We start from the raw sequence: 27,989 nt of genomic DNA on the forward strand, positions 1-27,989 counted from the left end.
ATAAATTATAGAAGTCGAAAAAAAAATTATAATTTTAATGTGAAAACGCACAAGTGTCCAACCTGCTCAAAATATTTAAACAGCTATTAACTCTGTCTTTGGTGGTTTAGAATGGTAATAAAATACTATCTAATAATTTTGAGAAATTTTATAAAAAGATTTCAATTTATTTAATAATATGAATGTATAAAAAAATATTAATATTTAGACAAAATACAAATTAGAAAGCGCAAAAAACCGCCACCAACTACTAGATAAATTCAATTTGCCGCCATTGAAAGTTATTTTTTATTTTTTTTATAGCCAGTGAGACTATGGCATCCCCAATTGGGGGATGTTGTGAGGCTGAAGGTAAGTGGGGAAGGGAAAGAGGAAGGTGGGGAAGTACCTGGCTATTCAGATCTAGTCACTAAACACGGCTAAAGCCATTTGGAGCAACGTTTCAATTCTGAATGGTGGTCTTACACCAGGGCTTACATACTGGTAGTATCTTCCACTCTGGAACGTGCCGCAAATATACTATATATTATTTTAATTAATTAATTGTGAAATAACACGAATCAATCAAATAAAATTTATTTGCGCACGCCGGGTTCGAACCCGCGACCTTAATGTAATGAAGTGAACATGCTACACTGCCTCCCTCTAGCGGCTAGAGTTGTTGATATCGCCACTAATTCACTGGAGTTGAAACCTTATATTAATATTATAGGGTATTTGCTAAAAGGTGTGTATGTACTAACAAATCATAATAAAGACTTTGTAGACTAATTATCATGGTACAACTGCAATTATTATACTGTAATTGTTTCATTACAAACCCCATGTATAATATACAAATAACGACATTTAGTCACATTTTTCTAAATGAATATGCATGTCCCATTGCACTAAGCACTATTCTCAGTGTTTAATGAAAAACCAATGCATTATTTTTTCTATTTTCTAACTTAAAAATATGTATACAACACCTACTAAAAAAAATATACTTAATGAGTTGCTTGGTCACTCAAACTGTAAAATGATAATTAATTAATACATTAACTCAATTGTATTACATACAATTATTCCATTCATTCCCCGGCGGGATTGATGAGGTCCACATGGCGACACCTGAGGCCCTAGACTGGCTCGCAGACCTAGATGTCCCCCTATGACCCCCCCCACCATACGAAAGAAGAAGATTACAATTATTATATTATTATCATGATAAATGATAGAATCTAAACTTCGTTTATTGATTTTAAACTCATAGGTCCTAAATGTAGTAAGATTTCAAACTTTCACAGGAAGCAATCACAAAACAGAATAAGAATAAAATAAAAAGGTAAAGGTCGGTTTTTTATTTTGTCTTCTAATTCATGTTTCATTGAGATTAATTAATCAATGATTAAATATTGCAATGAGGTTTATTATAAGTTTAATTTGAACACTACTTTATTTTTGAATATATTTACAAACCAATCGGTTTCGGTTCAGCCTGAACCTTCTTCAGGGTTGTATAAATACGTACTCTGTATTAAACACAGAATAAATTACAGTGAGTTAAGAAACACAGAAGAGGGATGGAGAAGGTTAACTTTGGTGGGGGTTTTGTGTTTCCTAACTCACTGTAATTTATTCTGCGTTTAATAGAGTACGTATTTATACAACCGTGAAGAAGGTTCAGGCGGAACCGAAACCGATTGGTTTATACATAAATTTAAAATAAAATGGTGTTCAAACCAAACACATATATTAATATATAATTTATTGGCTACCTGCTTCCAAACATAACATTACTATTAACAAAAAGATTATATTTATTGTAGTTATAAAATCGTTATAGAGTAGTGACAATTAACGTGCCAATCGCTTAGTGACAATTAACGTGCCAATTGCTTCGCAAAATGTTTTACAGCCTGTTCAAAGACCGGTCCACAAATTTTAATGAATTCTCTAAAAGTTTCACAGAAAGAATCGGCACAAGTAAAATTTAAACAAATTGACTTGGACTCTATATTAATACAAGCGTCGAGATCGAACACTAAAATTGGACAGGCAGGCTTTTGGTTCCTATAAAGACTGTCAATTATTTTGTCTGATACTCCAGTCTCTCTTTCAATGATTGAATTAGATTCTGATTTGCTTTGATTGTTACTTCTCGATGCCCACAAGTTGAAAAAGAGCTGACAGGAGTATTTGGCTTTAGGAGAGCACAGAGCTCCTTCAGAGTTGTATGCGATGTCCTTGGCGCATGTGAACTTGCTTTTCAGAACGTCAGTCAGCATGTTGGCCAGCAGCTTGTTGAGCCTGACATAGGTCAGCATGACGCACTCTTCACTGATTGCAATCTCCGCATCCATTGGTAACAGGACAGAGATTCTATTTATTTCCTTGATGTCCACAAAGTTTATTGCTTTATTACAGAGAAAGATTCTGTTTAACAATCCCTCATCTGTGCCGGTTATGCGACAATCTTGGAAATGGCTTAGTGTTAATTTACACAAATCTTTAAAAAGATCCCTCAATTCTGGAGGTAAATGTATAGAAGAATTGTAATTGTGCTCGAAAGGATCCTGTACATTCATAGTAAGATTTGCTTGAAACAATGCTTTTGTCTTATCAAGCAGATTTGACTTGTACACGTCAAAAATTGGCGGGAGCTCATTTGTCTTGATGAACACCCGTGTAGGGATCGCATCGCCAACAAAGGGAGAAATAATTACTTCATGAAAGTCAAACTCGCTGTAAAATTCAAAAAAGCCCTCTAGCAATGTCTTAATTGAAGATGTGTTTTCATTTTTAGGAATATCACGTAACGAATTATTGAAGCCTATGTTCCACCCATCTACAAAGTTATCATAGGAAGAGTCCTTTTGCAGGAATTGAATGGGAGGTAAAATTGGTTTAGCAAGACGTTGCAGATAGAAAACGACCAACCACATTAGATAGTACTTGGATGCTTTGCCTTTTCCCATATTGTCCAAATGAACTGCGGCCCAATACTTGATGAATGTGAAAACTTGCTTCAATCTTCTATCAGTAGAAATGAGGAATTTTAAGAGCTCATCCTTAGCTATAGTCCAATCTTTGAATAAAATGTGAACCATTAAGGCTGTAGGTAAATGAAGAAGCTCAACCCGAGGACTTCGGTTATTGAAACCTCTAACATGAGCAAAGGTCTTGTTGGTACCCAATAATTCCGCTGTTTTCTTCGAGGAAGCTTTATCTATTTTCCCGGCTACAGTTTCAAGTGCTGCTATTTTATGTTTATTCTCCTTAGTGAACTTGAGATAAAACTCCACCACAACTTCAAATGTAAACAGGCCTGTCACATTTGCCCCGCAGGGTAAAACTTGGCAACCTAAAAAATGATTAAGTAATTAATTAGGTTCAGGGGAAACAATCGATTATATTATAATAATAATCCAAAATAGCAATTAATATTTACAAATTGATCTATTAATAAAGTAATAGTTAATTTTAACACAAAATAATAATTAATAAATTGTTTGTTATTATTTTGGTTTAATACTTTCTTCCATGTTGGTTCGGAAATTTTAATTGGGGGTGACTTTAAAAATCTCTTGCCCCCTTTTTCTCTGACAGGCCCTGTGCACATGCACATGTAGTACAAACAATATCAAAATAGTCCACAATTATTCATAATACACCTTATCCAATTACCTACAGCCTAAAATTAATGACGAGTGAATAATATTTACCTGGATACTCTTTCTTCATTGCTCGCTCAATATCCGTAAGTGCACGATTCATTTTCATGGAGTCATTTTCAAAGTGTCTAAGTTCATACATGAATGACATCATTTGTGAATCAAAGTTCCCCTTCAAGTCCAGGGAAAGCATCATATTGGTCGTATCCATGGTTTTAGGGACAGCAACAATGGGACTAACTTTGTTCTCTTTGACTAAAGGATTGGGAATCCTAACTGGGCATAATTTATTTTCCCGAGTTTTATTATCTACAGTTATTTTCAAATATGAAGGTTGCAACAGAGGCGCTCTTTGAGTTGCCTTCGTGTTCCCATTCCCAGTTTCCTCCCTGGGTTGCGGTTTGATGTAATCATCCACTGTGGCTCTAGAACTACGGCTAGATTTTTCGTTGCGTGCGTTGTCAACTCCATTTCGGGGCCTGCTGTAGTCAGGCACAGAGTTTTTATGGCCTTCACTTGATTGCCTATGATGACCATCTTCAGCCCCATTTCTGGGTCTTTTTAAGTCAGGCTCTAAATTTCTGGAGCCTCGAGTTAATCTGTGACTGTCTTCATCTAGTTCTCTTCCCCTTTTGTATTCAGGCTTTGAGTTTCTGGAACCTTGGCTTAATCTGTGACTGTCTTCTACTAGATCTCTTCCCCTTTTGTATTCAGGATCTGAGTTTCTGGGGCCTTGCGTTGATCTGTGACTGTCTTCCACTAGATCTCTTCCCCTTTTGTATTCAGACTCTGAGTTTCTGGGGCCTTGAGTTGATCTGTGACTGTCTTCCACTAGATCTCTTCCTCTCTTGTATTCAGGCTCTGAGTTTCTGGGGCCTTGAGTTGATCTGTGACTGTCTTCCACTAGATCTCTTCCTCTCTTGTATTCAGGCTCTGAGTTTCTGGGGCCTTGAGTTGATCTGTGACTTTCTTCCACTAGATCTCTTCCTCTTTTGTATTCAGGCTCCGAGTTCCTAGGGCCTTGAGTTGATCTGTCACTGTCTTCCAATAGGTCTCTTCCTCTTTTGTATTCAGGCTCTGAGTTTCTGGGACCAAGAGTTGATCTGTGACTGTCTTCCGCCAGATCTCTTTCCCTTTTGTATTCAGGCTCTGAATTTCTGGGGCCTTGAGTTGATCTGTGACTGTCTTCCACTAGACCTCTTCCCCTTTTGTATTCAGGCTCTGAGTTTCTGGGGCCTTGAGTTGATCTGTGACTGTCTTCCACTCGATCTCTTTCCCTTTTGTATTCAGGCTCCGAGTTTCTGGGGCCTTGTGTTGATATATGACTGTCTTCCACTAGATCTCTTCCCCTTTTGTATTCAGGCTCTGAGTTTCTAGAACCTTCAGTTGACCTGTAATTGTCTTCAATATCTCTCACTCTTTTGTATTCAGGCTCTGGATTTCTGCAGTCTTCAGGTGATCTATAATTGTCTTCAATATCTCTATCTCTTTTGTATTCAGGCTCTGGATTTCTAGAGTGTTCAGTTGATCTATAATTGTCTTCAACGTCTCTTCCTCTTTTGTATTCAGGCTCCGAGTATCTGGGGCCTAGAGTTGTTCTTGGATTGTCCTCCCTCATATCCCTTGCCCTTTTGAATTCAGGCTCTGAGTTTCTGGGGCCTTGAGATGATCTGTGACTATCCTCTGCTAAATCCCTTGCCCTTTTGTATTCAGGCTCCGATTTTCTGGGACCTTCAGTTGATCTGTGACTGTCTTGATCTAGATCTTTTCCTCTTTTATATTCAGATTTTTTGGGGTCTTGGGTTGATCTGTGATTATCCTCCAAAATATCTCTTGCCCTTTTGTATTCAGGCTCTGAGTTTCTAGGGCCTTGAGATGATCTGTGTTTTTCTTCGACATCTCTTCCCCTTTTGTAGTCAGGCTCTGAGATTCTGGGGCCTTGAGTTGATCTGTGACTATCTTCCACGTCTCTTGGCCTTTTGTAGTCAGGTAGTAAGTTTCTTGGGTCTTGAGGTGTTCTGTGTTGGCTACCGTCAGCTCTATCTTTTGGCTTATTGTAGTTGAGCTCTGAGCTTCTGAGACCTTGAGTTGTTCTGTCGTGATTATCTTCAATTACATCTCTGGGTCTATTATAGTCAGGCACTGAATTTCTCATACCCTGAGTAGTTTTTCTGATATGACCATCGTCTGGTCTTTCCCTGGATCTATTGTATTCGGGTATTGGAGCTCTAGGGCCTTGAGTTGTTCTGATTTGATCACCTTCAATTACATCTCTGGGTCTATTGTAGTCAGGAATTGAGTTTCTGGGATCTTCGGCAGATCTGAAATGAGTATCTTCAACGGCTTCTCTAGGTCTTCTGTTGTAATCAAGCATTGTGTTTCTAGAGCCTTGACTATCTAGATCAGTGTGGGTCTGATAACGTGATGCTGGAACTTGTGCAATAGCATCCCGACTGCGGGACTGAATAGGACCACTAGGTTGACGAAGATCTTGATAATGTGAATCCGGTAAATAAATTTGATTGTTAACACTTTGAACAATGGCATCACTTCTCCGGTCATCCACATCATGTCCGTGAAAAAGAGACCCTGAAACTATTTGGTTTCTACCAACAGCCTGCAGTGCAAATCCAGATTCATATTTAGAATGGGTAGGCAGATGATTAATAGGTTCAGTCAGCATTATTTGATCTCTTCCTTCAGATCTTTCGGTCATCTGATATCTGTAATCCTGCACACCGGGTGCTCCTTTGAAGTTTCTTTGAGAATAAGAAGAATCCAGCAAGACCTGACGCTCCATTGCTCGTGAGTCGTGCATAGACAACTCTTGAGAGCTAGAGTTAGGATAAAGGTTGCGAGAGTCGGTTACTTCATTATTTCTGTAAGCAGAGTTTTGATATCTGTCTTCTAGTTCATGCTTTGTCAGCTTGCCTCTTGAATCAGCTTCGGACCTATCCATAATCCTGGGATCTTGGTAATCAGTGCGATACTTGATTTTCCAATCCTTGGTGTATGTATCAGGGTGTGCAGGGTGTGCTGACTGAATCAGTTGAGAGGAACTTGCGTACGTGGGATCAATTCCTTGAGTTGGGGGTGGCAGTGGCAAAAGAGCTTGTCGATGCTCAGATATTTCAGGGGGCGGCGGACATTTGAGAATTTCATCCCGCTCTGTAATTATAAACAAAATATTATGCATAATTAATGTAAATAACTTCTCATCAATTCAAATTTTGAATATGTTCATATTAAAATGAGATACTATACTTAAAAATATTACCTTGTTCTGACTGAAACTTCTTATAAATCTGAAATTTTTCATTCCTGTAAAATACGAATCTTCCCGCACTTAAAGCTTTCTTGGCGTCTCGATTATTGTAGAACCTCACATCAACTTCCTGGGACGCAATGTATGTTCGGAATCCTTCGATGTATCCAAACTGTTGAAATATTTCCTGTAGCTCACTGAATTTCAGGGGTGATTCAGGATTAAACCCTGGAATATAAAATAACTATTAGGGACAAGAAGGATTGAACATTTTTATGGTTGCTAAATTCCGTGGAAAGAAATCATGTATTTAAAAAATATATATAATAATGCAGTAGAATGCCGATTATCTTAGTATCAAAGATTTGTATAGGTTGATTTTTAAACTATTTAATTTGAAAGATTGTAGGCCATGGTAGTGGAATCCTGAAAATCTGTCAATACCACAACACAATGTTAGCAATATCCCAAAAAAAGGTTCCTAATCTGCATTCCGTCAAACAAAACAAAACTTATCATCTAAACTTAATACTATTACTTTAAATCTTTGCCTCGAATGTTTAGATGTCACAATGTTATATTACAGATTCTCGGGTTAGATGAAGGTCAAAGAAATTAAACTAACAAATTAAATAAATTAACTAATTCATTTTTAATAAGCAAAAAATAATATAAAATGCCGGCTTTTGAGGGGTTCATTTTGTTGTTGTGATTATTGTATGTTATAAACTAATGCCATAAAATAAAAAGATCTTTTGCAAAATTATTTACCTAGAAAGAGGTACCCTCCTAAAAATATGCCGCAATATTGTTAAATTTAAAAAATTGCATTTTTTTCAAACTAACCGATTATTAATATAGCTTAAAATATTAATGCAGATTCATATAGTAATAGTGGGTTCCAGTGTCATCTAGCGTCCAAATTAAAAGCTATTGCATATACCAACCGTGGGTCACTTTAAATTTTGTCCCCCAACTAAAGCCTTTCTTTTTCTTTGCCATATCACAGAAAATTTATTTTGTAGGGGGTTTCAGGAAAGACCACGGTGAGATAGAGAATCTGCGACTTAAGATTATTAAGGTATAGGAGGGAGATGACAAAAAAAATCAATTGATAGTTTTTTGTGAAGCATCATGTAAACAATAGACATCCATTGATATCAATGTAGCCATGTGAGTGGTTTATTTATGGTAGCTATCTTGAATATTAGTTTGTGAAATTATGTTTATCATTGTTGATGATGTAATTTCCATGGATTCATTTAATATGTCAAATTCTGTGGATATCGTATTGAAAGAAATCACAAACAATTCATTATATCATGAAAAACATTTTAAAGTGAAGCGTCAATTAGTTTCTGTTACAGGAGATAAAAATGAAGAGATTAAAAATAATATTTTAAAATGAAAAGTTATAATTTTTGTGTTTTTGTGAGCTATAAAATGAACCTGTAGGTACTTTTTTCATTCATTATTTATTTTTTAACGCAACTGATAAACATTGTACTGAGATTAGAGTTAGTCATTTAAAAACATCTTAACCCTTAAATGCATACTGTTGCAAAACTGCAACATACCGTTCAAATCACCTTTAACTCTTTCGTGTATACTTAATGCATGCCGTTTTAGAATGATCAAGTTCGCGGTAATATATTTTATCGAGTGGCATCACCTTTTTTTTCTTTCGCGAATGTCAAATGTCACTTTTTCTCTAACAAAGTGAAGATTCTCGAAAATTGGTTGGAGGTTAGAATTACAGTTTTGTTTTGCTGTTATTATTTTGATTTTCTTAGGTAAGTAGATACAATAATACAACACTTATATGTAATAACTTGGATTTTTCCGGTACACTTATTAGTTTTGAGAATTTTTTTTCGGTTTTTTATTTTTTTTTCATACGTAAATTGTTCATATTAATTTTTATTAAATACATGGTGTTGTAAACCTGCAACAATTTTTTTTTAATCAAATATCATTAAAAAATTACAAAAAAATAAAATTCTTTATATTTCCTTGCATATGCATGTAAATATCTACAAAATATATTTTTTTCCAGAAAAATTAATAAATCATGCATTTAAGGGTAATAGGAAAAGAGTTTTTTAAAGAAAAGAAAAAGAAACATGAATTACTTATCTGTGTATATAATTAGATAAATAATCTTAATTTAAACAGTTTTGTAGTACCGGTTTCAGAATAGATACGTACCGGCAAATTAATTACAGACATTGGCGTTTTTATAATGTTCAATACGCATTAGCAATATGTATTATCATTTCATATTCATTTTTTTTTCGATTGACCTCCCACTTCTGGACCCCTAGAGCCGCCTCTGGTTACATTACTCCAAAATTGGTAGCAGATTTAGACTGATAGTCAGTTAAGTGTTAAAGACTGTGAATTTATTATTCAGGCTACTATTGAGGCATTTGGACTAAATTTTGATGATTTTTTTATAAGTAAGTCTTCTATCCAACAAACTTACACAGAAAAAGAAAATGAAAGCGTGGAAAATATAAAACCAGATTTTCAAAATGAGGACCCAAAGTTGTAACTGTTCTCTGGGACGGAAAACTGTTGCCTGCTCTGGCTAAAAGCTAAAAGAAGCTAAAAGCAGATGGTTTGGGCATGTAGAGCGAATGAGCGAAGAAAGGAGTGTAAGGAGAATATACGATGCAAATGTGAATGGTAGCAGAAGTCGGGGACGCCCGAGGAAGACATGGCACGACCAAGTGAATCAGATACTTGAGTCGGGCCATGTCAAGAGTCAGAACAATAGAAGAGTATGTATGAGACGATGTATGAATGTGAATGAGGCAAGGAGTGTGTGCCAAGACCGAGTTGTTTGGCGGTCCGTCCTCTCTGCCTACCCCTGCGGGGAAACGGCGTGATGGTTAGTTAGTTAGTTAGTAACATCTTCCTGTAGTGATATTGTTTGGGAGTGTAGAACAACTTATTGCTGTTCCAAAGATGGACAATTCTACAGACAAAGAGCAGGCTGTTTGGAACGCAATCTCTGATTGGGATCTTGAAGATTTTGTGTTGTGACACAGCTTCAAACACAGATCAATCAATCAATGGTGCCTGTGTTCTACTAGAACAAAAAATAGACAGGGAATTGCTATTTTTTGTTTGTCACCACCACGTTTACGAACTGGTGTGGAAAAGCGTGTTTGAGGCAAAAATCAAAAACGTGACCTCAAGCCTGGACATACAGCTCTATAAAAAATTAAAGAAAATTGGAATATCATTGATTATGTTAAAATACAAAGCTGTATAGAAATTGTGAAAAAACACTCAACTACTTGGAGTTGAAGCTCTTTTAAAGTTTTATTGTGAAGAATTGACAAAAACAATTATGCGGAATGAATATCGAAAGTTGTTTGTGCTTTCAATCATATTTTTGGGTGGAGACACTGAAAGGAAATTCAAGGCAGCTAGTGCTAGAGTGCTTTGTTTGAAAAATTCGACATTATGTATTACTTTTAAAACAATAATTTAATCTTCAATAATTATCATTAAAAATATTTTTTTCTTTTTTTCCGAAAATTCGATTTTTGTAGCAAGATTTCCAACAAATTTCAGCTTGGCCGTGCGCCGCACAGATTTTCTGAAAATCTTCATAAAAAGAATCGAATTTTCGAAATAAAAATACGTTTTCGGCTACAACATCAATAATGGCAATTTTGGTAATATTAGCACTCTAGTATACCCAAAAGTCGCAAGCCGCCACTGCTCCAGGTGGCATACACCAAGCCAGATGGATGGCAAGTGATCTATTCCCTGAAAATATAGTTACTCAGTTCAAAATGACCAACAAAGAAAAGATAACTATGCTAGATGTAAGCTTTTCTATTGTGACACCACGTGTCTAGTTATGGCTTCAGTGTATACTGGCTGTAAAAGCACCTTACTAAGATGTGTGCTTTTGAAAGTCATTGAAATCTTACGAAAATGTGGACCAAAGTATCTCAAGTTGAAGACCTTCTTTATGGGAGACTAACGCCTCGTTTCTGGCAGATAAAAGAACTGTATCCACACTTAAGACAATAAACGATACAGTGGAAAGGGCCGTAAATTGATGCAAGACTTTCACCGTTTGACCACGTTGACACCCTAATGTACGTGTATTTTAATGAATAATTATAATATTAATAATTGTGTGAACATTTTTAAAAGGGGTAAATCAGAAACCATGTTTTCAAAATGCGACATACACAAATATTACTAGCTCAACAATGATATTGCATGTATTATGAAGATATGTTGTAAATAGTGGATTTACTAAAACTGTGACAAACAAAATGCAAGAGTTTCCTAAATATGGTTCAAATGGATTATCTAAACTGAAACCTTTCACTCGAAAGTAATCGTCGGTCGATCATGATCGAATCAATCATTTTGATCCGATCACGAAAGTCACACCGATCAATCGAGTCACTATTTCAAAAAAGATTTGATCATTCGATCGATCAGCTGTCAGCTCAGCCCCGTAATGATCGACAAAGAATTAAAATTAGATACTGATCTAATTCTAATTCATACTGATGAATATTTTAAAATTTCGGAAATTTTTGATTTCTTGGGGAAGGGCGTAGTAAGCACATCCCTGGGTAAGGAACCAGTTCATCCGAATATTTTTGTTCATAGGCATAGTTCAAAATTTTTGCATCATAAAAATTACAAAGAAACGAGTTTGAGACTCGAGACACCCGGTCTACACAATCTGTACATGTATGGTATATATAGACATCTATCTATCGAATCCTTTTGACTCGATCACTTCGCCAGTGGGTCGTGTAAAATGATCTTACAACTTGAAACTGCACAACGGCTTAGAAGGCAACAAGAATAAGGACAGGTTAACAGTTATAAGTTGGTAACTTCCGTTACACCCAAGTGTAATTAAAATAAATTTAAATGTATGTCAAACATTATTAAAACTCAGTTTAATCAAAAAAATATATCTGCTATTATCAATATAACTTGTTAGAATCTTTTTACTTAAATGTCTAATGTTTTTATAAAAAAAAATTTTGGATTACATAGTTCTGAAATACTTTTTTTTTTTTTATAATAGCCCATACTTTCAATTATTATTACAACATACTAAACACTTTAATTTACTTATACACTATCTGGTTCTCCAATGGATAGGACCGGTGTGATTTTAATTTGACCAGATAATCAGTATTCTACTGTGCGTAATTTATAAATTTTATTAAAAAATTTCGATGTAAAATTTTTGAAATCATTTTACAAGTTAAAAACTATTTTAAAATCTACAAGATGACTGGGGAAGTATCATAAATAGCGCTAAACATCACTTTGTATTTACCTAGTAAAAGGAATACCACAAATAATTTATCTAAAAATTCTATAGGGGTAGTTAGAAAAATGTCTTATGTTACCAGTGAATTAAATTTTTTTATCGTAAACTTTTTTATTCTATATGAAATACACATTGCAACTTTACGTAAAACTTCAAAAATGCCTTCGCTGGAAGCAAAGTAGCTCCTATCAGAGAGATTTTTTTTAAAAATCCATCGGTAATCTCAAAGTAAATATGATACAGGTCATTTTAAATAAATAAAAAACACTTTAACATATATGGATTTTTGTTGTGATTCAATTAAACTTCCCGAATATTTCAATTATTTTCCGTCATACAAAATCCTTTGGATGAATTCATTGTCCATGGCTAGACCGAACATCGCCAGTCACTGCCAGTCTCGAGGTGAATTCGGAAGTGAGAGCACGCTTGTTTTGTTTATTCTCCAGTCCGCAGCCAACTTTCAAATTTCTAATAGGAATCCAGAGGAGATTGGTGCTGTAGCCAAGGGGTAAGTGGAAATTAAATATTATTTATTATCTAATATATAATTTGAAACTTGTTTTACGGTCTCAATTTTTTTTACCTTTTTCAGGTACCAATACGAAATGGGAAATAATAAAGGGGCTCGCGCGTACAGCGCCTTAAGAAAGAGACCGCTCAACTGGAGGAAAAGAAGAATAAGGTTTGTCAAAATACATCATTCCGATGGACACGTTTCTACAATTTTTTACCGACTTATATCGAAGTCGGTACAACGGAGTCGGGTGGTGGCTTCAACTCGGATCTAATTTCAAAATGCATAATTTCAGCATCCATCTTGGATTTCTCCAGTTCTCTGCCGATTTAGTTCAAAATTGGGATTAGGGAGTTTGGATGTGCACTGAACTCGGATCTAACGTCAAAAAACATAATGTTGGCATCCATTTTGAATTTCTCCAATTTTTTGTACTGATTTGGTTCAAAATCGGGATTAAGGAGATGTGCACTGAACTCGGATCTTATGTCAAAATGCATAATTTCAGCATCCATCTTGGATTTCTCCAGTTCTCTGCCGATTTAGTTCAAAATTGGGATTAGGGAGTTTGGATGTGCACTGAACTCGGATCTAATGTCAAAATGCATAATTTCAGCATCCATCTTGGATTTCTCCAGTTCTCTGCCGATTTAGTTCAAAATTGGAGTAAGGGAGTTTGGATGTGCACTGAACTCGGATCTAACGTCAAAAAACATAATGTTGGCATCCATTTTGAATTTCTTGAGTTTTCTACTGATTTGGTTCAAAATCGGGATTAAGGAGTTTGGATGTGCACTGAACTCGGATCTTATGTCATAACTTCAGCATCCAGCTTGAATTTTTTGAGTTTTCTGCCGATTTGGTGCAAAATCTGGATTACGGAGTTTAGAGATGGACTTATGCGAGACTAGTGTGAAGGTGCTTTCAACGATTCTAGCGATTCCTTTCAAACTGTCGCTAAGATTGGGAACAATGTATATCAGAGCCATTGATAAATGCACTGAATTTCGTTGATGGCTAATTCCGGGTAGTAGTATTATAAAGAAATTATTAAAAAAACAATAATTACCATTATACAAACGATACAATCAAATACATGAACCAGAAATCTTTTCCAAGTCAAAACACCATTAGATAAACCAGTAAAAAACTGAGACGTCAAAAAACGTCCAGGGCGTAAAAGATGTGTGTCTGTATATCCATTATTTTGCTAATATGATTTTTGTTCTGTCAAGTTGTATCCATTATTTAGTAAATAAATATAAATTTTATAAAGCACGTGTATTTTTATTTCGTATGTTATCAATATGCTGACTGATTTATTAAAACTGTGTCAATCATTCCCCTATCTACTCAAAAGACGCAGGTGTTGGTCTTGAAAGCGCAGCTGTTCTGGCGGCCGGCAAATTCGTTTACAAGTAGCAATAATACCTAACTGTACTGAAGTCGAGATTTGATACCGTCCCCTTAAATTGCCATTGTCATTGTTGAAAATAAAGTAGGTACTTTCTACCACCTAAAGTAAAATAGGAGCCATCTTGATAATTTACATGGCGAGCAATAAGGAAGTTGAGTCCATTTTTTTTATTTTTTTTATCAATGTTCGCATTCAAACTTAAATACTGGTATATATTTTTTTTTTTTTTCAGTTTGTTTTCATAATTAAATTAATTCTCAAAGTTTAAATTTTATTAAGCCCGCCAAAACGAGCGGAATCCGAGCGGTAAGAGGCGGGGTGTGGTGTGACGTCATTCGAACTGTGAAAACCACGTCGCATAAGCATTTTGTATCGAAAAATTTGTAATTCTTCAACAAGGAATTCCAGTAATTTTTTTACCAATGTTAACCGTCTATTAGAATTGATGTTATTAAAAAAAAAAGAAAATTGATTAAGATTTCATAGTTAAATTAATATTTTAAGTTAGAATATTTGCTTTTCTCGCCCGGTACGGTACTTGTACGGTATTGCCGTCGCTACTTGTTGACGTTCCCCGCGCGAATTCAGGACCACCGCGCAGAAAAGTAAAGACCAATAGTAAAATAACGGTTTACAGCCCAGTTCACTGTTTGACTTTTCTGGGCGGCCGGCGGCCTGAATTGTATCACATGCTATGTGACATGTATAATAATAAAAACTTCTAAGTTATGCAATAAACAACATATTATTATAAAGCACTATACGAATATGTATCTTTAGAAATCCATTTCATATAATAATAACAACAAATACGTACATATATTTGACAAACCCAAATAAACCTTTGGCCTATACACCTCTCTCATCTAAACCGACCATCTCTCATGTAATAGAAAGAGATGCACCATAGGTGATCTGTTGTACGTACAATCACGACACATGTGACGTCAGAATTCTTTCGACCAATCGTGGAGCGTATACAGTCTATTGCTATTGAATGCTTTTTCAAGAACGTTTAACTAATTCTAAGAATAATAATATAGAAATATATTTATATATTTAGAATCGATATTTTTTGATCTACATGAACATATTTTTTATAAGTCAAAATATTTTTTACTCAACTTCCTTATTGCAGTGTTGATGTAGACCAAGGCTGCCCAACCCCAGGCCCGCGGGCCACATTGTGGCCCGTGAACGAATTATAAGTGGCCCGCGTGAACCATTTTCAAAATACCCGCTAATTTGAAAATTACTTGGATAGAAAAATATTTTCGTATCATTGCATCGTCCACCAGGAGGCGTTGTGTGCAAAGGACATAAAGTTGAATGATATAATGGAATTTGGAGAGTTACAACTGTATTGCGCTGTGCGATGACTTTCAAGGGGCAACATGTTAAAACATTTCTTCATCTTGAGAGAGCAGGTGTTGGAATTTTTAGAAGAAAAAGAGGCGTTACCTTTGGAAAGTGATTTACTCAAGAATAAGTACTGGTTGAGTGATCATGCATTTCTTGTTGACATAACCAAGTATCTCAATATTTTAAATATCAAATTACAAGGCAAAGATTGTTCACTTCCGACAATGTTTAGCCAACGAAATTATTGATCCTTTTCCCATACTCAAAGATTTGAAATGGAAGCTCAATATTGCCACCATGAAGTACGAAGCTAAAATTAGATGCTTATTACAGTCGTTTGAAAGTAAAAAACAAAATTTACAATTTTTTTTTAATCCTTTCACAATCAGTTTGACTGAAATAATTAGTTATCCTGCCAATATCCAGTTGGAACTCACTGAACTGCAAAATTATTCTGCACTGAAAAACCTTTATGCAGTAAAAATATTTTCAAAGTCACAAACTTCTTCAGAAGAATTTGGAGATTCAGAAGTAGTTTTGGAACATATGTTTGTGAAAAGTTTTCTTTCTAATCTTAATTTTGTAAAAAATAAATACCGCACATCTCTAACTGAGCAACATATGTTTGATTTGTTGCTACTGTCAACATCTGAACATAGGAGAATTATTAAAACAAAAACAATGTCAGAAATCACATTGATTGTACCAATTAGATTTAGATTTTTGTTACACAAAGTGTTGTTTCGTTATTTGGCAGTAGATGCGATTTATTTTATTATTTTAATAAACGACATAAAATTTCAATATGTTCATTTGTTTGTTGTATAAAAAAAGACATTAAAAAGCTTAGGTAACACAAATAGGAACCGTCAGTAGTCAGTGGCCCGCCAGTGACTTTTAAATCGTCAATTTTGCCCAACTGTTGAAAAGGTTGGGCAGCCTTGATGTAGACAGATATGGTTATGGAATATATTTTATAAAATAACCTTCTTCGTGTACAAAACAAAGGTTAAAATTAGTAATTCACAACACAACAAAGTTAGTCTATTGAGGGCATTATCAGGATAGGGTCAATACAAATAATATTTACAATAATTATTATTGTTGGTTCTTGTATTACATTGTTTTGATAAATTTATCTCCAAGAGACATGTTGTGAAGAATATATAGTTATAGAAATTGAAGTGATTGGTAGAAAAGATAAATTCCCAGTTTTTTTAAACCAAATTAACTAGTGTTTTTGTGGTTCTGTTTTATCCAGAATTCTTGTGTTAACTCGTCGAAATGTACGGTTTATTCCAAAATACATTGTTGTTCTTTTTAAATCTGTTCCTCATTGCTGAGGATCGTGACCCCCGCTCCAATTTTCATGGTGGACAAAGCTCCTACACTCCTCGTGGTTGTGTGCTGTGGACCCAACATACCGGACGCCACTGATACTCAGTCACTCCAGCGTATTCTTGACTCCTCCGCTTCTCCTGCCAAACACTTGACTTTCTTGCCAGCGACTATGAGTTTCTCCAGGTTGGAGTCCTCAATTTGGCAAGCAATGTGTCCAAAGCATCATCATCTGAAAGTCTATTGTAGATGCCTACATTGCCTAGCTCTTCCAAAATGAATACATTTGTGCGTCTTGCTGTCCATGGAATCCTGAACCATTGCGTCTATCTGCTTTCTTTCCCTGTTCCATCTTTATTGAAAGAACACCTTAACTGCATTTGTGGTCTTCTAACTTCATCTTATTCTGAACTGATCTTATGCTGATGGGAGTGCCACCCTTTGTCATTGCAGTAGTTTTCCTAGAGCATCGTCAATATCTTCATGAGCACACTTGAAACAATAATAATCAATAATAAATGTAAACAGCTTCTTGAAGCCTTAAGCTGAAAAAATTATGTTCTAGGTTTGCAATATTACATAAAATCCATTTACATAATATATGTAAAGCAAACAGAATGGGGGCGTAGAAGTTGATTTCACATCTTGAGAGATTTTCAAAGTTTGTGACTCAAGATTCCCGTTGTTGTCCTTACGACAGAGGGCTAATTCTGCACTGGAATTGTCATTTCCATTGTTTCCACCACGTCCTAGCAGTACCGACGAGCTCGTTTAATGTGTGATGTCAACTGACTACATTTTGATGAAGGTACAGACATTCAATTCTGCAGATGATCAATTTTTCCAAGAAGATGATGTCAAATCTTGTCCATGTGTAACATTATTATTCTATTCAGAGCAGAACTCTTTACGGTCTTGCCAATCATAAATTTTATTCTTCAATCCTTAAGTCTGTTAAAAAAGACTTTCAACTTAATACCTCTCTTAACTATAATAATACTTATATATTTTTAGCTATTCTGATTCTATTCTATATCTTTTTAGCTATTCCATTCATAGACAAATAACTGGTTATTAAAAAAAAAAAAACAAGCCTCTGGCTCAACAAACTAAAAATCTGAAATAGGTTTTTGAACTTTTTATACATAATGTATATGCAATGAGACCAAGCACTTGTTGAGAATTTTCGCTGCCATTCTCAAGAGCTTTTTCAAAATAGATTATTTATTATCAATTATCGTATTTTGAATTTCTTGTGTTTTCCAATAGTGAACAACCCCATTTATGCTTTGCGAAAATTTTAAAGATGTACGGGGTCACAAGACGTGATAGTGGAATTTTCAGCTTCTTTTGTTGGATTGATGGTTGGATTTGTTGTTTTGCAAAAAATGAATCCAATGTTAGATCCATTGAATCTTGACGATATGTTTCTTGAGTATTGTGGGCTCCAAATCGGGTAGCGAGACCAATTCGCTTGGCATAATTTTAATTTTGAAGGCACCAAAGATTTCCAGATGTATGAATTCTACTGTTTCACTTCTAATGTTGTTGATTTGTGAAGTTTAGGGGTCGCCAAAGTTGTTGAGTTAACAATGATCCTTTTTCTTAGATTGTGAAGCATCAAGTGGGTCTCAAAATTCTTCCAAAAATAGGATCAACTTGTTAGTGTTCTTGATCAGCAAAGATATGACGAGAGTAGGTAACTCTGGACCTTGAAACATCCCTCCTTGGAGTTGTTCAGTTGGAAGTTGAATCAGTTGTTTTAAAAGTTCTTTGAAACAAAGGTGTGGTTGTGTTTTCTGTTGTGTACGAAGAAATATGATATTTTCTTGTGGATTGGTGTACCAGTCAAGTTTATGAGTGTTGTTAAAACAATTATTTTTTCAATCCATTAATTTAACACTGAGCTTACCTTTTAAAACAACAGATCGTGTGATTTTTTCCGCCATCGACTCTTTCGATAGCTTCATTTGATGTTTTCTACTGTCAGCATGAAGTCGGATATAATAATTATAAACGCATTCTTTACAAAGCTGGCAGTATATTTCACTCATTTTGGAGATGTCTTTTTTAATGTAAAACATCTTTGCTTTTTAAAAAGGTAAGGAGCATCCTAAAATATAAAGTAAAATGTTTTATTTCAGAACAGTGGTAACTTCCAGCTTCCATCCTTAATCCTCAGAGTATAGTCGTCTATGTAGTTTCCGGTACAATTTAAGAACTTATAGGTAGTTAACAACCTCTTCAAATAACTTTACACAATAATCTAGCTTGATTTATTTCTAGCAGTCTTCTGCAGAAGTTGATCATAGATGGTGATTTTCTCATGAAAACGGCGCTATACAAATAATCCAATCATTATTAAGAAGATTCAAGTAAAAATCTGTTCAGTCTTGCCTATGAAAATTGTCAATCGTGGGTAACAATATTATATTATTGGTTTTCCTTTTCGAAATTGGTATTGGACTTAAGTGGAAAATTTGTTAGAAAGATTTTGGATGTTCCAAACATGCTCCCGGTACATATTTGTGGATTTGATGATTTGGGAGAATTACTCCAACTTTCCAGGTATCTTATCCAGTTCTGTGGATTTGCGAAAGTTACTCGAAGTTCCAGATTCCTTATTCAATTTTAGGATTTGTGCGAATTACTTGAATTTTTCAGTTTTGTTGACTCGTAGAAATTACACCAACATTCCAGTGTCCTTATTTAGTTTTTATTATTTAAGAGAATGACTTCAGTGTTCCAGTTTCATTATTCCATTTTGACGATTTGTGACAGTTACTCCAATTTTCCTGTTCCCTTGATAATTTGTGAGAATTACACCCAACGTTCCAGCTTCTGATTAAATCCTTTGTGTGTAATTTTGAAGGCTCCCAAGTTTTCCAGTGGCGCAAATAATTCAATTTAAGTTGTTTATAAAGTTGTAGGTTCTTCCTCTTCCGCTTCCTGTATCCAAAAGTATTCTTGGGTTGTAATTCTTGTTTATCTGCAAGATTGAATGACTTCAATGTATTCTCCTAACACGGAAAGAATTTCTTGATGAAATATTTTCTCTTACAAGTGGTTTGTTGTTCATTTTGATTATTGGCAAATGCAGGCACTTGATTAATTGCATTCTTCGCATACAAACATTACTATCATTTCTACATGGGAAAAGGGCTTCTTGATGATCCAGTATCCTTGGATTGCGGAGATATTAAGATGTGTCTACAGTCAGACTCATAATAAATAAGATTCGGTCCAGCGGGGTTGCAGATATTTTACCTTCCAAGTGATTCTTTGTTTGTGTAGATTACGGTGGAACAATTGCTAAGTAGTTATACAGTATTTATTGGCGTACCGGTAAAATTTTAGAATAATGATGTTAAAGCAATCAAAGTTTATTAATTTAACACTAAACTTACCTTGTAAAACAACTGTTCTTGTCATTTCTTCTTCAATGGTTTCTTTTGCCTGCCTCGCTTTGTGTTTCTTCCCGCCCACATGGAGATGCATGTGGAAAACGAGAACATTGACGTTGCAAAGCTGGCAGAAAATGTCAATCATTTTGGAGGCTTTTTTAATGTAAAAGGTCTTTACTTTTAAAAAAGGTGACTTGCATCCTAAAATATAAAGTAAATGGATTTATTTAAACAGCTGCGTCATCATCATCCGCTGGGCTGTGGATCCATTGTGCTTGGCAATGTTTCCATCCTGCTTCAAAGTGATGGCTGCCCTCGTGTGGCTGTGGTTCCTACTGCCGAAGGTGTCTTCTGTTGATGGTAGGCCTGCTAGAATGCTGGACTATTAATCTGTGCAGACCAAGATGTCTTTTCTATCAAACTTGATATGAATTGCATATTATTTATTAACTAGTGCTGAAGTTAACCGTAGTAAAAACTAAACCTGAAATCTAACCAGGGGAAAAAAATTATTCATGTGTTTGCTCAGAGCCATTGTCATCTGTGAGGATTCTGTGTGGAGGGTCTTTTAAGATCTGGATAGAGTATATCCAGATCCAGAGGAGACCAAGTTGTTTGTAGCAGGAATGAAACACAGGGAACAGTAAATCGTTACACAGCCAATCCATTGAGCGTAACGAGTTGTGCGTCAAATATCATTGTATATGAATTGCTGAGCAGGGGTTCCTCGCATATCCCTGTTATGCACTGATGCTGGATCACTAACGGTAGTTCTTCAGAGCACCTTTCATTGAAGTACAAAAACAAGCACTGCTTATACATTTTTCTATGCTCCAATGATTACAATGTGTCTGATAAAATGGGAAACCTAGTAGAGGTTGTTCAATTTTGCAGTACAAGTTTTTGTTTTAAATATTTTGAAGTTCTAGTCCTGATGTAGCTGCATGACTCAACAGTGGGTTGCATTTGAGATTCATACACAGCCAGTTGTTGAAAATACGTGTTGGCCCTATGAAGTACAGCCAACTATGAAAGTCCAGCTTAACTCTGACAAACTCGAGCTGGTTTGATAAAATTGCTTCAAGTTTCTTAATCGGCGGCTTCTTCTCTTAAAGTTAACACGATTGGCATTTAGATTACATTTGACAGTAATAACAGGATCAGTCTTTGAAATGTAAAGTTCAATGGAGTTACAGTATCCCATACTCGGGTGCTGCGCATTCAAGGCTTTTCTTACAAAAGCTATCATGAAGTATACTGCCTTACATAAGCACATAAAAAAGATAATTTTAAAATAACAGAAGACATCAGAGAGAGCACATTTTTCTGTGGTGGCTCGCATTTCTCGAACATAAATGAAGAGGTGAAGCCATTAGCAATCGTTCAAATTGCACTCAAATTTGCAGATATACAAGAAGTCCTTGAAAGGTAGTAGACTCCCGTAGAATTTTATGAAATCGATTTCAGAGGTGCAGAGGTTTTTTTTTCTTAATCGCTTATAAATCTTTCCACAATGCCAAATCAGTAATCATTACTCATCAATTCAATTCTCTCCATGCGGTGAATCCGTTCTTACCTAGCACTAACAGAAAAGATCGGAGACATTATCCGGTTTTCAGATACTGGCAGTCCTTGATGGCTGAATATTTTGAGTATGTCTTATTTGAAGTAAGCAATGCTGCAACAGTGGTCAAATATCATGAACAAAATGCAGAGCATTTCAATCAAAAATACTTATATGTGTATCCTTGCGAAACCCCAGAAGAACAAGTTGACGAATGTGGTAGGCTTCCTTCCGTGTATGCTGTGCAAAGTTTACATACCAGAAAACATTTGATATGCCCGCAAAAATATTAAACTGGTGAGAAGGACAGGTATTCATGAATGATGTGCAAAGATAAAGCTTTCTTCTTGTTTGTTGGAGGATTCTTGGTTTCACTATCTTATGAAGGTTCTCGACACTAACCCATAGTATATCTGATTTCCATAAATGAATTAATAATTCCTTTTTCCAATCTTAAATCTCTTTCAGAATCAGACTTAAGCTATACTCTTTTTCTAACATTCACAATTATATATATAGATAGCATATATATCATCATCACTTTTGGCTCTACAACCCCTGGTGGGTCTTGGCCTCCTCAAGAGTCTTCCTCCACTCATCTCGGTCCCGCGCCAGCTCTCTCCAGTTTCGAAGCTCCAAGGCAGACAAATCTTTGAGGACGTTGTCGCTCCATCTTAACCTTGGCCTTCCCAGGCTCCTTCTCCCTATCGGTCTTGAGCTCAGCAGGGACTTTGGTTCTTGATGCTCGGTCATTCTCTCCACATGACCTAGACACCGAAGTTTTCCCAGTTTTATGAACTTTGTGACGTTTAGCTCCATAAACAGAGTATAGAGCTCAGTGTTATAACGTCTGCGCCAAAATCCATTTTCTAGAACCGGTCCGAAGATGCGCCTCAAAATTTTCCTTTCAAAAACATCCATATATATATATATAGCAAAATCTCAATAACTAATTGTTTGAACTGCTAGATAGATAGAACCCGCTTTATCTTGAACAAATACATTTAAAAAATTTAATTTGAACTGTTTGATGATTGCTATAAAATACAGGTGTTCAACTTCGAGTGTAGTGGTATTAATGGTGGTTATTTTTTCTTTACCTGATTGTTAAACCATAATTATTGGAAAATACTTTCCAAATCACATCTTGTTATCTGTGCTAACAAATTGAAAATAAATCAATAGTTACAAAGAAAAATAAATCAATAGTTACAAAGAACATCCCTCATTTATGGGTTCAATGGATAATGGAAACCATAGCAACGAGATAATGTTAAAATAAATGTGATGCTTGATTTCCTCAAGTTTCTCAAGAAATCAATTGATACTCATTTTTCCTGTCCCAGGTAAAAATATAGATAAATTCCAAAAAAAAAAACACATTTCCGGAATACAATCACAAGGGCCGGAGCGTGTGGTGTTGTCAAGCTTTTCTATCTCAATCTCTGATTTCCATAATATTTCTTCTCAAGTTTTCAATAGTCCAATCGTAGTTTCCGTCTTGTAGATTGTTTTTTCAAAGATGGCTGCATCTTGGTGAATAATATTTATGAATAAAGGCTTCCGTATGCCAATAATTACACATACACATGGGTGTATGGGAGTGGCTTGCTAGAAATCAGTTCTACCTCAATCTCTGATTTCCATAATATTTCTCCTTTTGAAGTCCTCAAACAGTCCAATCGTAATTTTCGTCTTGCAGATTGTTCTTTCAAAGATGGCTGCATCTCGAGCGATGAGAGAATCCTTGTTAAAAGGCCTCCATAAGCCAATAATTTGCTTTTACGTGGGTGTATGGGGGCAGCTTGCAGAAATCAGTTTTTGCACTTGAAATGGCAACAAATCTGATACTTTTTAAGAGTGGACTCGAATTGATCTTGCAGTAGGCGTCGTTAGAGAGATATTCCATCCCTCAGTATTAGACAGGTATTTTCCCTCAAAATTGAAGCCTTAAACTCTTACTTTGTTGACCCCCCTTTGAAAGGGTGAAGAATAAATGCTGGTCCTTCATGGTGGGTAGATTGTTCCTTCTGAATGATGCTCTAGTCAAAATTTTCTTCAAACATCTTAGCTATAATGTGAATTCCACAAGATCTGCCTCTATATAATATAGCATCCACTAAAGATTGTATTCAAATTTCGAAGCAAAATAACATTATTCACTTTAAAATAGGTAGTGACGTTTCCACTATGAATATAAAGCGTTCACCTATATCCGAAAAGCCAATAAATGTATTGTAAATTATTCGAGCATAGGTATAATATTAATACGCCATGATTCATACATTTAGTAGAATTGAACTAATGCCACCGTTACTCCTCGTTTAATTCGCTGACACGAGACGTAAATAGTAGATGTAAACGCAGATTAACATTATTGTTCAAAATGAGGCAGATACTTGATACACAAATTAATAAATAAATGTTACTACATGATTGGTAAAGACAATAAACGAAAGATTTCAACAAAATAATACTTACGTGGGCAACGTCGAGTGGATTATTATTAGAACGAAGACCACATTTACATTTACCAAAATAGTCTGCAAATGGAAATTGCTTTCGGTAGAAATAACGCACGAACAACAAAAAGCTAATTCGGCAATCGACAACGACGAAAATGAATGAAAACTCGGATAAATGCATAGATTTTAGATTGGCATAGACGGGCATAGATCATAAATAAACCAGCATAGAGTGCATAGATGGACAAACAGCAGAGAAGCGACAGCTAGCGATGGCACAATCGATGATTTACTCGATCTTTTTGATCATAAAAATATTTCGATTAATTATCATGGACAAATCGATTCTCTCAAAAATCATCGCACAGTGCATAAATAAACCACTCACGCGCGGTCCGAGACAATCGTTTTGAAAATCATTCTAAACCTCTGTCGTCACGTCATTGGTCAGAATTCACTCGAAAACTTAAATCGATTCCCAACTCCGAAAAACGTCAAATATATATTGAATTGCTTGACAAAGGAGATATTATTCCCGTAGTACATTGTGTTACGTACTGCCTGATAGGTTTTGATAACCACTGAGAACTGGGAACTGGGATTACACAATAATTCTTATTTACAAACCAAAGAAGCTACGAGTATGTGAACAGTTCATTCATATTTTACGTTGAGTTTTACGACGCTCGTGCATTTGGTGTTTAGTTGGGAAGGTTATAAAAAACATAAATATTTAAAAAATTTATAGTGCTGTTTTATGAAAAATCACCTCGAGGACGCTCCATAAAGAATCTTAAGATATAATGTATTGAAAGGTTATGTATTTATTTTATCTGAAAGATGCAATCGGCACGATATAAAAATATAATATTCGGTATTGATTTAGTTTCCAGGTTTTTATGTCCATGCAGATGAAATATTTTCATTATTTCTAGAATTTTTTTCCTGAGAAATGTGAGTAGATTTCTTGAAATTATTCCATGAGAAATGCGAGAAGATTTCAAACCTCCAGCGGGAATATTCAAGTATGTGGTATTTCCTTATAATTAGAAGTAGGTACGAAATGTATCTGTATTATTTATTTAGTTTAAATGTAGATATCATAAATGTAACGTCATATGAAACGCATTCAAATTCGTAGTCATTCTTATCATTATAATGATATTACAATCATTATTTTGATATCTGTAAGTAAACAATAAACATCATTGTAAAAAAAAATCGGCAGCTACTGCTCCCGCTGACTCCGAACGATTAAATCGATTAAATCAATTAATCACTCGATTCTTTTGATGTTTCAATTCTGTCCATCACTAGCGACAGCTAGTGATGGACAGGATCGAGAATAGAGATGGTCAGAGACAGTATTCCGTAGCTTAAAATCACAAACTATACAGCTTAAATATGTCATATGTCAAGAAGATTTTTTTTAAAGAAAAATCTGTCACTGAATTTCGTACTTTCACACTTGAATGGTTTATTTATGTTCCACACTTAGCTAAAAGATTCCATTGATAGATATATAATATAATCCCGCGTAGCAAAATAATTTAAATCGGCTCGGAATCAAAACAGTACGCCTTGGTAAACCGAAAAAAATGTAATAATAGAACTGAAGGGAAAATATGAAATGCATACGTCTTCATTTTTGAGTTGTTGTTTTCAGCGTGCTGATATTATTTCCAGGCCTCTTGTACTGCGCATATCTAAATATATAAATACATATTTAATTTTGCAAGCATTTGACGAAAAACACAAGTTTTTCCAGAAATTCACCTCAAGAATTGGTTATAAAAAGTTTGAATGAATAAAAATTGTTGGAGAATAATTTAGAATATGGCAGACTGTTTTTGCATTGGAACCAAAAAACCAAAAGAAGGCGAAGTGCCATTCGCTACCCAAGAAATCTCTAAAGAGGAAGGAACCCATAGATATACCACAAGGAACCACTAACATCAACTAACATCATGGACTCCTTAAACCATTACTAACGAACGACGAACCAAAGCTTCATATTAATGAAAAGGTGGAAGAAATTAAATATCCAGGCGTTACTATACACTCAAAGCTGATTTTTTCAAATAATGCAGACTATACAATTAAAAATATTGCCAAATTTTTTTAATTCCTTTTCAGAATAAGAAACAAAGTGAGCAAATAAACATGTCAGATAATATTGATTGATTGATTGATTTATTGTGAAAAACAGTATAATCCATTTACATTTCACAAATAACAGTTTTAATACAATTATATCACCACATTTTAATTTCTGTTCAGATATTATTTTTCTCTGCAACAAAAAGAAAATGAAAAATTCAAATACTGTAAAATAAAGCAATGCGAATAATACTCAAGCGCAACATATACACACGGATAAGAGACATGTTAAATGAGCTAAATTTTATGGTATTGAGTGGTTGTGAGCATAAATCAACTTCTCCATTATTATGTCAATGAACACATTTCGTAATCGACGTGTTTTCAAATCTATAAGCCTCGGAAATAGCGACGCGGTAGCCAGGCGGCTCCTGACGCCCGTAAAATTATTCACACGCTCGACTATAATACAGGAATACAGGCCTTGAAGCACGACTGATTTTGAAATGTTACGTGATTAAGTCAGAGCCACCGAACAGTGACAGTTTGCAAATTGCGACGTCTGTTTTTTGATACTCGTTGTTACTGATGATTTGTGTGTTGTTGTACCTTAAGCATAAAATAAACAGAGTGATCAGACATTTTTAATTTATCAAGTTTACTTGGCTACTAGGCATGTGCTCTAGTTGTTCTTGAAATCTTCAGCAAAGTACGAAGCCACGACCATAGTCTGACTCCTTTAAATTTTTTTCAACAAAACAAAGAAAAAATATTATCATATTATACATGTGAGTTGGAAAGGCTGACTGGAAAGATATCGAAAGAAAGGTAAATGTATGAAACTCTATCAATAGAAGGCTGAACGCGTTGGCGCTAGTAAAAAAATGTCCAAAGAAGCGGTGAATTGAGTGCTGGTACCTACCATGATGTATGGCAGTGATAGAACTGGCGGAGGAAGGACGAAAGTAGACTGAATGCTGTAGAAATTAGATCCCTGAGGCGTACGTGAGGTAAAACCATGTACGATGATGTGAGAAATGTGGAGATATCAAGAGTCGGAATAATAGAGAGTATGTTTGAGACGATTTATGAATGTGAATGAGGCAAGGAGTGTTTGCCAAGGCAGAGTTATTTGGTGGTAAGCATAAATAAACCACTCAAGCCTTCATCTCTCGTAAACGTACATTTCTAAATACACTGGTGGTGAGACTGGAGCATAAATAAACCACTCACGACTGGAGCTGGGAACTGGGGAACGGGAACAGTTGGAACAACTTTTGCCACAGCGTTTTCTTTCTATCTTCATCCGTAATTTTTGTCAGCACGATAATTATTGATAATTATTTTGAGGGCCAGTATTTTAATTGTTTTAAGCTTAGCTAAGAGATATTTACGTTCAAGTTGTTCTCAAGTAGGAACCCTGACAACCCAATCCGATTCTTAACATTCTTGAATATACTGCAAAACCGGCTGTCAATCGTTTGACACCATCGAGACACTTATTGTTAAGAGATTTTTTCTCTTAACCAAATCGTATGTGGCAATCATTTTCTATTAGCTGAGAGGTCA

The 27,989-nt window shown here is 35.3% G+C and overlaps 1 protein-coding gene across 1 annotated transcript; it reads right to left on the reverse strand.

Annotated features, from left to right (window-relative positions):
- Nucleotides 1-616: 616 nt before the first annotated feature.
- LOC149415643 (uncharacterized) lies at nt 617-24,491 on the reverse strand. The gene is made up of 5 exons (XM_089642792.1): nt 24,337-24,491; nt 20,295-20,492; nt 6,934-7,149; nt 3,708-6,824; nt 617-3,346 (listed from the first exon to the last, which is right to left on the reverse strand). The coding sequence occupies exons 2-5, from the start codon at nt 20,434-20,436 to the stop codon at nt 1,866-1,868; spliced, it is 4,956 nt and encodes a 1,651-aa protein (XP_089498918.1). The 5' UTR covers nt 20,437-20,492; nt 24,337-24,491; the 3' UTR covers nt 617-1,865.
- Nucleotides 24,492-27,989: the final 3,498 nt, after the last annotated feature.

Source organism: Hesperophylax consimilis, chromosome 18 (assembly GCF_061612785.1).
Source record: "Hesperophylax consimilis isolate HC1 chromosome 18, BYU_Hcon_1.0, whole genome shotgun sequence".
NCBI classification, from domain to species: domain Eukaryota; kingdom Metazoa; phylum Arthropoda; class Insecta; order Trichoptera; family Limnephilidae; genus Hesperophylax; species Hesperophylax consimilis.